This window comes from Muscardinus avellanarius (genome assembly GCF_963383645.1).
Source record: "Muscardinus avellanarius genome assembly, chromosome: 2".
Lineage (NCBI taxonomy): Eukaryota > Metazoa > Chordata > Mammalia > Rodentia > Gliridae > Muscardinus > Muscardinus avellanarius.
Window position 1 is genome coordinate 113,902,729 of NC_137787.1, and position 14,342 is coordinate 113,917,070.

At 36.9% G+C, this 14,342-nt stretch overlaps 1 protein-coding gene across 2 annotated transcripts in view; it reads right to left on the reverse strand.

Moving 5' to 3' along the window:
- CNTNAP5 (contactin associated protein family member 5) overlaps positions 1–14,342 on the reverse strand; it is a gene marked incomplete at both ends in the record, with an annotated part of 1,017,925 nt that overhangs the window by 807,209 nt on the left and 196,374 nt on the right. For both annotated transcript variants that reach the window (XM_080690368.1, XM_080690367.1), the window contains one exon: positions 6,521–6,625. In XM_080690368.1, the coding sequence (XP_080546494.1) occupies positions 6,521–6,625 (105 nt within the window). The remainder of the gene's footprint in view (positions 1–6,520; positions 6,626–14,342) is intronic.

Here is a 14,342-nt window from a genome sequence, read left to right on the forward strand (position 1 = left end):
TCTATATCCTCAAGTTCTGCATTTTGGGTTCAACCAAATAGGGATAGAAAAGGTAAGAAAGGAGAATGGTAAATGTGGAAATTGATGAATGCACCAACTCAGCTCACTGTAGCCATCATTTTACAACATGTACACTCTCAAATTGTCACATCATGTGTCTTAAATGTATATAAAATAACATTGTTGTGAACTGAACATGTACAGACACATTTTCTTGTAATCATTCATTAAATAGTATAGTATAACAACTATACAGAATGTATAGAATATTAGGTATATCAAGCAATCTGTAGATGAATAAAGATATATATGAGGATATGTATAGTCTGTATGCAAATACTACATAGTTTTACATAAGCTAATATCCATAAGTTGTAGTATCCACAGGTCCTGAAACTAATTTCTCATGAATACTGTAAGACAATTAGAAACATACATCCTACTATACATCCATTTCTTTATATGTGACTCATTCTGTATGTATCCAACTACTTATATATATTTGAATTTCTTTCTATATATTATACTAAATATATACTTTATAACATATTGATGGTTTATTTTGTATATACATATATTTGTGCTCAATATATATATATATATATATATATATATATATATAACAAAATAATATCAATTTTATAATAAACATTTGCTCTTACTTATTATTACAGTTTGTAATCATCTGTTCCAACTATTTTTTTACTTTCATTGTTTGTGGTACTAGGAATTGAACCCAGGGGCATCCTATCTTTGAGCTACACTTCTAGCTGTTTGCATTTTTTGTTTATGTACTGTGTCTCACTGGGTTGCTAAGAGTCTCACTACATTGACAAGGCTGATTTCAAACCTGCAATCCTCCTGTCTCAGCTTCCTAAGTACTGGAATTACAAGAGTGCATCACTACACCTGAATTCTATGTAAACTCTCTATGAATAGTATTTATACCTATTTTTGCCAATTCTATGTCAGAGTTCTAATGGTGCATAGCACACAATAATGCTCAATAAATAGCATTATAAGGATTTTCATCTATGAAATCATACAGTGTAGTGGTTTGCAATCCTGTTGACATTTTTTAATCTCTCAAAGAGCTTTAACTTGATCATTTGATTGACATTCTTGCTTAAGTCTCCTCTAAGACCATTAATTGAGAATAACTGGGAGCTGGACTTGGCCAGTGCTCCCTGTGAAGCTTTCCAGGCAATTTTAATATGCAGCTGGGATGTGGATCAGTGATGAAATACCTTCTGTCCTCTGAGGGCAGGGCTGGGCCCTTTAAGTGGAAGGGATGTTGTTCTGGAGGTTGAGTTTTAGGCAAATTCACCCCTATTTTATTACTGCATGTTCTGCTTGGCTTTTCTGATCCAGAATCTATTAAGAGAGAGCAGAGACATCTAATTCCCCTCTACACATGCACATCTTAGCTTTGGTCTAAGGAACCCAGACTCCAGAAAGAACTAGAGTAGGATAATTATAATAAGATGGAGCAAACACACCTGTTCTCAGTCAATAACTGCTCCATACAGAAGGGGCTGCTGTGGACTAGACCTACAGTTCCCCAGAAAGCTGTCAGGAACTTGCTAGTGGTAATAATCATCTGCTATCACATGGATTTGGCGTGATTGAGACAAACTGTTTCTAAAAGTCCTCTTGGAGGCTGTGTTAAAATCTTCTCATACTGTGTTTCTTCCTGAGTGAAAGGTGGGCCTGATTGACTCTCACCTAGTTCTCCACCCTGCAGTGGAAAAAAGGATTGGATATGCATCTCTAGTTTCATTATGCATTTACACTGCAAGGGATGTATTGATGGGCTGCTTCACAAATAAATTGAGAGCAGAGAAACTCAAGGTATAAGTGTGATAGCCAGAACCTGAACTGTAGTTGATCAATTTATAAGTGCTTCTTCTTTCTACTCCACCCGTTCTCAATACATGAATCAGTTTCTAATGTGGAGGTTGTAAGCCTGAACCTTATGTTCAGATGAATTAGATTTAAATCTAAGTTTTATTTTTTTCTCCTTAGCTGTAGGGATCATCTTGGGCACATTAGGCACTGCCCTGAACTTCAGAAATTCTACCTAAAGGTAAAGGTCATGATCATAATAAACATAAAATGATCAATTTATCAAAGGATAGTATTAGTAAAAAATTATATTAACATTTTTCTGTGGAGTCTATTATTAACCATTCTTGACATTTATAATAAAACAGTTATCTCTTGGTATTATAGGGGCTTGATTCCATGACCTCCTAAGATACTAGAATCCATGGATGCTCAAGACCCTTGTATAAAATGATGTAGTATTTAAATATGAACTTATACAAATTTCTCCATAAACTTTAAGTTATCCCTTTGATTACTTACAGTATCTCATACATTATGAGTGCTTGGTAAAAAAATTACTATATGGAATTTTTAGGGAAGAGTGACAAGAAAAACTCTTTACATGTTTAGTAAATTACCATTTTTTACATTTATAGTTTTATTGATGGATTGTAAGTATTACATCATAGTAGCATAATGTGCACAGAAGTCATACAACACTTGAGTGTTGTTTCTCTCCATATTCTCCCCATCTACTTTCCCCTTCTCTATAATAGTTAATGACATTGGTGGAAATGATACCTTCAATATATGGACATAGCATCATTTAACATGCTTCCCTCATCATGCCTCCTTTTACCGATCTCCATCCCTACCTCCAACGCCTTTCCATTTTTCTATTGGTCTCCCTCTTCCTTTATCTGAAGTTCCCTCTGTTTCCCATTTTCTCTCTAGTTTCCACACATTGGAGGCAGGCCAGGCCTGCTGGCCTGTGTGTCCCGGGAGATTCAGCACTCATGGCCACCGAGCTCCTCTACATATCTCTGGGGACTGTGGTGCTCTTGGAGCAGCAGATCTCTGGGGTGAAGCTGTGTACCTTCACCTATGCAGACAAAATTCATTGCTGCTAGGTATTTGGGCTCCCTACTAAAAAAAAAAAAAAAAAAATGGAATAAAAAAAATCGGACCCTCTGTAGACGCCCTGGACACGGTGATGGGGACTGAAGTTCTGCCACACAGCAAGACCGGGATCAGGCCCATGAGGCAGGTGCTGGGGCCTGCAAGGCTGGTGTTGGGGCTTGCTGAGTAGCCAGGCTGGTGTGGGGGCCTGCTGCATAGCAAAGGGCCAGCGGTCCCTGCAATCATGCAGTCAAGAAGCACTTGAAGGTGCCGCTGCCTCACCCCACCTCCCAGCAGATTCCCAGATCCAAGTGACCTCTATTAAAAAATTGGGTGTGAGTGGATCATCTCATCAAAGTCACTCACCTTCTGGCAGTCAGGATTTCAGCAAATGGGAATCAGTGTGGAAAAAAAAAAAAAAAAACACAAAAGGAGTTCCAAAGAAGAAATAAACTTTAATGACCAGATGTGGAAAAGTAGAAACGTTAATACATTATTGGGGGGGTTGCAAATTAATGCAACTACTTTGATGAAGATTCTCAGAAGAATCAAAATGAACTTACCATATGATCCAGCAATACCACTTATGGGTACCTACCCAAAAGAATGAAAATCAAACTACCAAACCAAATCACGAGTATTTATATTTACAGCTGCACAATTCATCATTCTCAAACTATGGAACCAGCCAAGATGTCCATCAAGAGATGAGTGGATTAAAAAACTATGGAATATGTACACAATGGAATTTTACCCAGCCATAAAGGAGAACAAATTATGGCATTTACAGGGAAATGTCACAAAAAATATGAAATCAGATGCTTTCCCTAATATGTGAAAACTAGGGAGAAATGAGTAATAGGAGGAACTCTATAGATGAAGAAGGGACCAGATAGAAGAACAATTAAGGTGACCTATCTGACGGGATGGGAGGAAGAAGATGGAAACTCATTAAAACACACGATATACTTAAACAACATATAAAAATCAATCGCTAAATAAAGCATGGGAAGGAGGTAGAGCAAGGGAATGGGATGGGGATTGGATAAGGACTAATTGGGTAATATGTGCATGTATATCACCACAAGTTTTTTTTTTTTTATTCCATTAGGATGTATGACTACAATGCACCAATAAAAATATATTAAAAATAGACAATGAACATTAAAATAAAAACTATGAATCAATATTACTATTAGTGAAGATTTTAAAATATAAAATGCTATCAAAATAAATCAATTAAAACATATATGCTTAGCCGGGCATGGGGGCACGTGCTTGTAATCCCAGCATTTGGGAGGCTAAGATGGGAGTATCGTGGTTCGCGGACATCCTAAGCTACTTAGTGAGGCCCTTTGCAACTCAGTGAGACTCTGTTTCAAAATAAAGAATTGAAAATAGGGCAGGGGGTGTAGCTCGGAGGTCAAATGCCTCTGGGTTCCATCCCCAGACCTGCAAAAAATGAAATAAATAAATAAATAAAAACTAAAAAAATAAAACATATATGCTTACATGTCAAATATTATGTTTGTTAAAGATATTTACTTTCTGGAACTGGCTAATCTCACTTAACATAATGTTATCCAGGTCTACCCATTTTTCTGCAAATGACATATTTTTTTTCTTCTTTATTGCTGAGTAGAATTCCACTGTGTATATATACTATAATTTTGTAATCCATTCATCTGTTGATGAATACCTAGGTTAGTTCCATAATTTGACTATTGTGAATTGTGCTTTATAAACATGTATATGCACACATTATAGTTGAGGAGAAATCTCAGGGAAGGGAGGGAGTCTAGAGGAGGGTAATGGTGGAGGGAAAATTAATGAAGGAAAACTTCCATTGACATTATGTACATATGTGAAAATACCAATGCCAATCTCAATATTCTGTATGGGGGAAGCAGAGGAGTGGGGAAGGAGCCAGGAAAAGTTCACTAAGTACTGTGCGCATGTGTGGCACTATCACAATGAGCTACATTATGCTGTGAGACTATAATGTACCAATAAAGGTAATTTAAAAAGACATCTTACCTTAGGGACTAGTTAAAACTGTCTACCCTAATTTCTATCACAGGTTATAAAGATACAAGATATAGAGACACTTAACCACAGCTAATTTTTCTTTTCTTTTCCTTTCTCTCTCTCTCTTTCTCTCTCTCTCTCTCTCTCTCTCTCTCTCTCTCTCTCTCTCTCTCTCTCTCTCTCTCTGTTGGCAGTACTAGGGATGGAACCCAAGGGCATCTACCTCCAAGCAACACCCCCAGCCCTATTTTTATCAATATTTTAAAACAGGGTCTCACTGAGTTGCAAAGGCCTTCACTAAGTAGCTGAGGCTGTCTGCGAACCAAGATCCTCTGGTCTCAGCCTCCCAAATGCTGGTATTACAAGCATATGCCATCATGCTCGGCTATCAGAGCTATTCTTTGACTAGCAAGATTATATGTTATTTTTATTCCTACTTCTGTTTTTGAATTTTTTATTGGTGCATTGCATCTATACATCTTAATGGGGTACAAGATGGGGGAGACATTTGTACACACATCACCCAATTAGCCTTTATCCAATTTCTACTCCATTCCCTCTCCCTCCCTCCTTCTCATGTTTGGCTTAATGATTAACATTGATATGTTTGTTAAAAGACATCATGTGCATTAGAGAATTTTCCTCTTTACCCCTCCCATCTTCTCAGTTAGGTCACCTTATATGCTCATCTATAGTATCTTCTTCATCTAGAGTTCCTCCTATGACCCATTATTTGTACTTCTAATTAATAGTATTTTACATATTTTTAAAACAACAGTGTTAATTTTATAGTGAAGTTAATGTTGAAAATATTTTATGAACTTCATTACTTTATAAAAATATTATCATAATAATGTTTTGGTATCTATCTATCTTAGATACATGAAATATAAAAGTAAAGCAAATGCTTTTTATGTGTGGTACTAGGGGTGCAACCCAGGGACAGTCTACTTCCAAGCTACACTCCTGGTCCTATTTTTTATTATTGGTTTAAAACAGGGTTTCACTGCATTGCAAAGGACCTCACTAAGTAGCTAAGGTTGACCACAAACCACGATTACTCCTGTCTCAACCTCCCAAATGCTGGGATTACAAGCATGCACAAGCAAATGCTTGTTAAAAAGTCATTTTCAGCTGAGTGTTGTGACACACACTTGTAATCCAGCACTTGAGAGACTGACACAGGAGGATCACAGTCTTGAAGTTCTCAGCCAGCCTTGGCAACCTTCTAAGGCCCTTCCCAACTTAGTGAGATCTTTTTTCCAAATAAATAAATAAAATTGGGCTGGGGATGCACCTTGGAGTTAGAATGCTCCTAAGTTCAATTCTTCAGTACTGAAAAAAAAAAAAAAAAAGCCCTCTTACAATCAAGAAAGGAGCTCTGTGGGCTGTAGGAGGGGTTTCATTAGATCTTAACCCTTTCCTTTCCATATCCTCTTGTGAACATTCTCTTTGGACATGAACCCAGTACATAGAAGGACTGTTTCTCATGCATTCTGTGTTCTTCTATAGCGCTTGGTTTTTAAATTTCATCCATTCTACATACCGACTCTCCAGTTGAGTTGAGCTGGGTTGGGAGAACCAGTAAGATCTGAAGAGCTGGAGAAGGCCATTGGTGATAGCAAAGATGCTAATGGATCATCACAGTTGTCTAAAGTGGAGATAGAGATGAGAGAGAGAGAGAGAGAGAGAGAGAGAGAGAGAGAGAGAGAGAGAAAGAGAGAGAGAGAGAGAGAGTTGTATTAGCAAGAAATAGTACATAAAGAGGAATCATGACATCAACTACCATCATCAATCAACCACTTTCCCTGAGTAAGGCTGGGTATTATTTGCTTTCATATACTATTATATTTATTTCTAATAACTCAGAAAGAGAGGTACAATTTTAATTCATAGCTGGAAAAAGGAAGCTTAAGGTGCCCAGCAGGTTGCCCAGGGTCACAACACTAGGGAAAAAAGAAATCTCACCTAGTTGTGTCTGTATCTGACTTAAAAGCTCAGCTACTCATCTATTCTTTAGTTGAATATCTGAGCAAAGCCTCATATTTTTGCCATTGTTCCTATTTCTGTAAGAGGAGAGACTACTAAAGTGGGGGATACCATTTAATGATTTTCACATCTTTAGCCCCCAATAAGAATTATAATTATTATCTGGAAAAACTAAATAATTTTGAACAGCTTTCTCCTAGTAGTGTGAAATCCATTGGAAAACACATTACTTAATCTCATTGCTCATTTATATTCTAGGAAGCAATAAAGAATACTCTCAGATTTTGTATAATCTTACATTTGATATTCACTTCAACACCTAGTCTTTCAGATTTTTCTAAATCTGTTAAATGTGCTTTCTAAGGCTTCTTGGTAATCTCCAAATGTGAGACAGGATTAGTTATGTTCCTGACTACATAGGTATGATGCTCCAAGTTGATGCCAATATTTTGGCCATCCAGTTTCAGGTAGAGGATCCTCTTCTTCACACTTTCATGCCAAAATTTTGGTTTGAGATTTTGTGCGATCAAAAATTCATATTGACATTTAATGACCATTGCAACAGTAGAAGGTAGAACCTCTAAGAGATGATTTAGCCATAACAACTCCACTTTCACAGATAGATTTAAGCCTTAAAGAAAGGGCTGTCATGAATCCATTCTCTTGCCTTCTTGCCTCTTTCCCTGTGATGACACAGCAAGAACTTGTCAGTTGCTGGCACCTTTCCACTAGACTTCTTTGTCTTCAGAAATGTGAAACAATACATTTCTGTTCATTAATAATGACCTAGTCTCAGGTATTGTTATTACAGAACAAAAATAGGCTATTACAGTTGGTCATCATAATATACTCAAAGGGTAGTTGGCACACTTTGAGAATGAAGCATCCAGTCCATAATTAGCCTTGAATATTGATGTGTGGAAAGAATGGAATGGTGCATGATGAAGAAAAAAAAAAGAGAAGAATCAATCAATCAATTTAATTTTATTGTATCAATACACTTTGCCTATTTTTCCATTTTATACACAGTTGATCCTGCGAGACATTGAATAATGACTCCATGAAGTGTCTACATATTCCATTTATAACAAACTTAAAATGTGCCATTCAGTTTAAAGATAAACTTCTAAGGAATAATTGGTGTGACATTTTTTCTAGAGGAACATTTGCATAGAATCATGCTTATTTATCTAGAAAATTATTAAAGACCTGCTTTTCAGGTAATTGCATAAAAATTAATTAGAAATACAAGAAATAAATTCTTGTCAGTTAAGTGTGTTAAAAACTCGACTGACAGCTGGGCGTGGTGGCTCACGCTTGTAATCCCAGCATTCTGGAGGCTGATATCTGGAGGATTGTGGTTTGCGTACTGCCTCAGCTACTTAGTGAGACCTCTGCAACTCAGTGAGACCCGGTTTCAAAATAAAGAATAAAAAATAAGGCAGGGGGTGTAGCTCAGAGGTCAAATGCTCCTGAGTTCTATCGCCAGACCCCAAAAAAACAAAAAACAAACAAACAAACAAAAAAACTCAACTGACAAACCGGGCATGGTGACTTACTCTTGTAATCCCAGCATTTGGGAGGTTGAGACCTGAGGATCCCATTTCACGGACAGCCTCAGCTATTTAGTGAGGCCTCTGCAACTTAGTGAGACTGTTTCAAAATAAAGAATAAAGAATAGGGCAGAGGGTGTAGCTCAGAGGTAGAATTCCTCTGGGTTCTATCCCCAGAACCGGAAAAAAAAAAAAAAACACTCAAGGGACAAAGAATATTTTCAGTTTCTCCCAAAGACAAATATTTAAAACATAATTTGAGTATATGACAAACATAAGAGCGGTACAGATCCTCAGTGGAGAAAGAACATAGAAATCATAGCAATGGTGCTGTAGTCATTACAGTCATGGTATGGACAGAAAACAAAGTGTGTGCTTGCTTTACTGCTGGAATAAGATGCAGGTAAGAGATATACAAACACCTAGAAGCACCTGTTTGAAACATACAGATTTGTAGATATGTTACTTTATGTGTTATGAAACACTTTGAATACAATGCAGATCTTACATTTGGTTATGACTTTTATGTCATCAAGAAACATCAGATGAGTGCAGAAAAAAATGAACCCTACAGGAATATTCAGAGCACACACATCCACAAACCTATATACACAGTCATCAAACATCAACATGACATCTAAATTCACAGCTGTGTCATGGGCTTCACCCATCTTCACCTGGAATTACAACCTTCCCATCCTTTTGAATAAATCTTTTTTCTTTCATTTCCCAATAATTCACAACCTTTTGACACTCAAAGCCACAGGAAACTGCAGATCTTTTCAAGGCAAACAGCCATTTTTGTTATAATATATATAACATATGTATATTAATTTTTTAGCATTTATAAAACTGCTAAAATTGTTGTTGGGTTTTTATAGCCTTTCTAAGTGTTATTGATGAAAATTTTCAGGATTATGCCCCACTGCTATTTTATATTTAAGCTTTATTGCACAGTTATTTTTATTTTTACTTTATTTTATTATTATTATTTTTGTGATACCAGGGATGGAACCTAGGGCCATTGTACCTCCAAGCTACACACCTAGCCCTATTTTCTAGTCTTTTTTATTTTTGAAGCAGAGACTCACTCAGTTGCAAAGGATCTTGATAATTAGCTGAGGCTGTCGGCAAATTGCGATCCTCAGGTCTCTGTCCCCTGAATGCTGGGATTACAAGAGTGTGCCACCAAGCCTAGCTTGCACAGTTAGTTTTATAAATGTGTATGTTGTATTGTAGCACAATGACTATACTCCTGTAGAAAGTTCAAGTCACATATCATTCACAAAACAGCTTTGAAATTTTATTTTGCTCCTTTTATTATAATAGTCTTTGGTCAAAAATGTAAATTGTTAAAATGCCCATGAAATAATAGAAACAGAAGTGACCTCACCATCTAGATTTAATTTGTTCCACATATTTACAAGGTCTACTTTGTAATTTTTTTTTATTTATTTTTTTTGGTGGTGGTACTAGGGGTGGAACCCCAAGGTTTTCTACCTCCGGGCTATACTCCCAGACCTATTTTATATTTTTTTATTTGGAAACAAGGTCTCACTAAGTTGCTGAGAGCCTCACTCACTAAGTAGCTGAGCCTGGCTTTGAACCTGTGCAATCCTCCTGTCTCAACCTTCCAAGCGCGGGGATTACAAGCGTGCGCCAACATGCCCAGCTGTACTTGTTTCTGGAGAGGCATTCAGGATAAGTTTTAGGAAAATATAGTCTCACCTCAATAAACTCAAAGGTCATTGAGAAATGCAAATATGCAAACAAATAACATAGTGGGGAAGATGAGGGAACTTTTAACAAAGTTATGTCCCAGCTGGTAAAATTGGTAACTCACTGTTCTGAGTTTCAGGCAAGTGGCATTTGCTATCTGCTCTGACCCTTTGTGGTTCCAGCTGCATTGGACACTGGCCTTAGGGAAGGCTGAGCTTCCAGTGCTTACTGCTCTGGATTCAACAGGCACCACCGTTCTCAATCTCCGTTTTCTCCTCTGAAAGGATTTGTTTTGCATCTCACTCACTGAGGTAAAAGGCTCTATCTTTTTTTTTTCTTTTAACAATTTTTTTATTGAACTTAAATAGTATACATTTAAACTATATTTGGTGCCCTCTCTCCCCCGCCCCCGTTTTCCCTTCCCCCCTCCCACCAATGGTTGTCCAGGTTAATCGTGTCATAGTCATAATTTTACACATGTTCAGATGTAGACCCTCATTAATCAAGATCAGCCTTCCTCCTCTCCTATCTTTTCATTCAAACTTTGCTGGTATTTCCCCTCCATTATCTGGAGTCCCACTGGTATACTTTGTGTTCCCTAGTTTGGGCATATTAGAGGAAACATATGTACCATCTCCTTCTGTGCTTGGCTGATCTCACTTAACATAATGTTCTCCAGGGCTTTCCATCTTCTTGCAAATGATATAATTTTGTTCTTCTTTATGGCTGAATAGAATTCCATTGTGTGTATTTCCCACAGTTTTGCTATTCATTCATCTGTTGATAGTGATCTGCGTTGGTTCCATATTTTGGCTATTACAAATTGTGCTGCTATGAACATAGGTATGCATATGTTGCTGTATTTCTCTGAATTCAACCCCTTTGGAAAGATACCCAGGAGTGGTACAGCTGGATCATATAGTGGATCTATTCCCACCTTTCTTAGGAATCTCCACACAGATCTCCATAGTGGTTGAACTAGTTTGCATTCCCACCAACAGTGTAAAAGAGTTCAAAAGGCTCTATCTTAAAAATTAGCAAATCTATTAAAAATTATCCGTGTTTCAGGCAAAGGCCCAAAGATTTTCAGGACTCTTATCCTCATAGACTTTGTGTACTTCAATAGTGTCTTTGAAAAACCTACTTGAATTTTAAATTTCCTGGCCCTAACAATGATAAAAAATGGAAAAAAAATTCAAATAAAAAGAAAGATACTGTTCTTGTTCATCTAACATACACTGGAAAAAAAGATAGCCTGTTCAACAAATAGTGTTGACAAAACTGGTTAACCATATGCAGAAAATTGGAAGTTAATCTCACTTTCTCACCCTGTACAAGAGTAAATTCAAGATGAATCAAAGACTTGGAAATCAAACCAGAGACCTTGAAGCTCCTTGAAGAGTGCATAGGTCCAACACTGCAACACATAGGCACAGATAAACACTTTCTCAACAAGACCCCAAAGACACAACAAATTTAAAGGCAAATCAATATGTAGGATTGCATGAAACTTAAGAGCTTCTGTTCAACAAAGGAAACTATCAAGAACCTCAGTCGAGAGCCAACAAAATAGGAGAAGATTTTTGCCACCTACACCTCCAATAGAGGACTAATATATAGAATATATAGAGAACTTAAGAAACTCAACACTAAGAAAACAAGGCATCCAATAACAAAATGGGCAAGCGAACTAAATAGACACTGCATGAAAGAAAAAATTCAAATGGCCAATAAATGCATGAAAAAATTCTCAACATCATTGGCAATCAGAAAGATGCAAATCAAAACTACCCTGAGATTTTACTTAACTCCAACTAGAATGGCAATCATTCAAAACACAAACAACAACAGATGCTGGCGAGGATGTGGAGAAGTGAGAACTCTAAAACATCATTGGTGGGATTGCAAATTAGTGCAACCACTTTGGAAAACAGTATGGAGAATCCTCAGAAGAATGGGAACAAATCTACCATTTGATCCAGCAATACCACTTCTGGATATCTACCCAAAAGATAGGAAGCCAAACTACCAAATTAATGCATGTGTATCTATGTTCATAGCTGCACAATTCACCATAAGCAAAATGATGGAACCAGGCAAGATGTCCATCAACAGATGAATGAATTACCAAACTGTGGGATTTGTACACAATGGAATTTTACTCAGCCATTAAAGAAAACTCAATTACATAATTTGCAGGGAAATGGATAGAACTGGAGGACATTATGCTAAGTGAGATTAGTCAGTCACAAAAAATAAGAAATCAGATGCTTTCCCTAATATGTGAGAGCTAAGGAGAAATAGGTCATAGGAGGAACTCTAGATGAAAAAGAAAATCCTTTAGAGGAGCAAACCAGACAAACTAAAAGAGGAGAAAGGAGGGGGGGAAGAAGGAAAATCTCTAAAACACACAATGCACTTAAACATATCGAAGTGAACTACTAAGCCAAGCAAGGGAAGGAGGGATGGGGAGAGAGTGGGCTGGGAATTGGGTAGGGGTTAAATCAGTGATGTGTACATGTATGTACACACAAGTTTTTTACCCCAATATGATGTATGACTATAATGCACCAATAAATAATTTTAAAAAATTAGAGCAGGGGCTTTAGCTTAATGGTCAAATGTCCCTGGGTTCCATCCCCAGACCACAATAAATAAATAAATAAATAAATAAATAAATAAATAAATAAAATAGAAGCAAGATATAGTCACCTCCCTGACAACCTCATTTAAATAGAGAATAGACATGGCTTCTTCTCCAGTTAATCCCAGTCATTGGTAGTTCAGAGATTTCCATATAAGCATTTTATCTTCCAATGTGGATATATAATTTTAGACATGCTGTCTATTCTTAAGGCAGAGAAAAAATGTCCATAATATCTGAGAACACTAATTAGGTTTTGGTTTTAATTGATCTGTGATTTATGGTGCCTGGCATGGTGAAGAGCATCTAAAGCTAAGAAATTCAAATTCCTAGATTTGTTTCTTCTCTAGACTCAGGGACTGCAGATAATACAGTCAAGTGAACTATATTTCCACTGTCTGTAAAAGAAAGAATCTATACTAGCACATCCAGCAGTAGAATCATTTTAAGATGGAATGAGAAAAGATGGGGAAAATAAAATTCTTTCCTTGTGAAGTTTGAAGCTTAAAATGAGGACAGGAAGCGGTCTATGAGTTGCTGGTAATATCTTGCTACAATTGAGAGCAACTATTTTAGCAATTTTATTTCTGGAATATGACTTCTGTGACCTGTAAGCTTCCCAAGAATTTGCATCACAGCTCTTTAGGCTAACACTGCTAAATCCATCACTGGTCCAGAAGAAGAGAGAGTGTATGTGTGTGTGTGTGTGTGTGTGTGTGTGTGTGTGTGTGTGTGTGTGTGTTCAATGGGGAAAGGTGAAAGAGTGAATAAACTGAGATCCAAAGGGAGATATCTGAAGCTTAGGGGAAACGTCCTATGGAACTAAAGATCATGTTTTGTCTTGGACTCATGTCTACCTGAGATAGACCCTAATGTTTTTCCCAATAATTGCTTTCCAAGAATGGTCTGATCTTTGTCGATTAATTGGCAAGGTCCAATGTCTTTGGAAAGAGCTCTTGAAAAAAAAAAAAAAAAAAAAGAAAAAGAAAGAAAGAAAGAAAATTCCTATGGAACTTTTCTCCCAAAACTCAGATGAAATGAAAAAGCTATTTTCAAAATGCAAACTTTTATTCAAGTGTGATTTGTGAACCTCCATTTTCTTCAATTCATAATTATAATGCCATCTTCTCTATTTTCTTTATAACATAGAAGCCACTGCCTACTGCACTCTATCCCCATGTGAATGAAAACCCACCCTATGTATGTAACCAAAGCACCTTGTCTTTCTGTTCAGTAGCTGTTTATACAATCCTAGGTTTATATGCAGAAAACTGAGCCTTATATGCACAGATTAGAGGTATTTTAGAACCAGAAAAAAAAAAAAAAATAGAACCAGAAAGTATGTCTGCAATTGTGGAAACCAAACCCTCTACTTTACAAAGGAGGCATCTGAGCTTAGGGAGATAGCAGGACTTCCTGGGGCTATCTAAATTAGTGGACCAGCCTGGAAAGAAACTTGGATT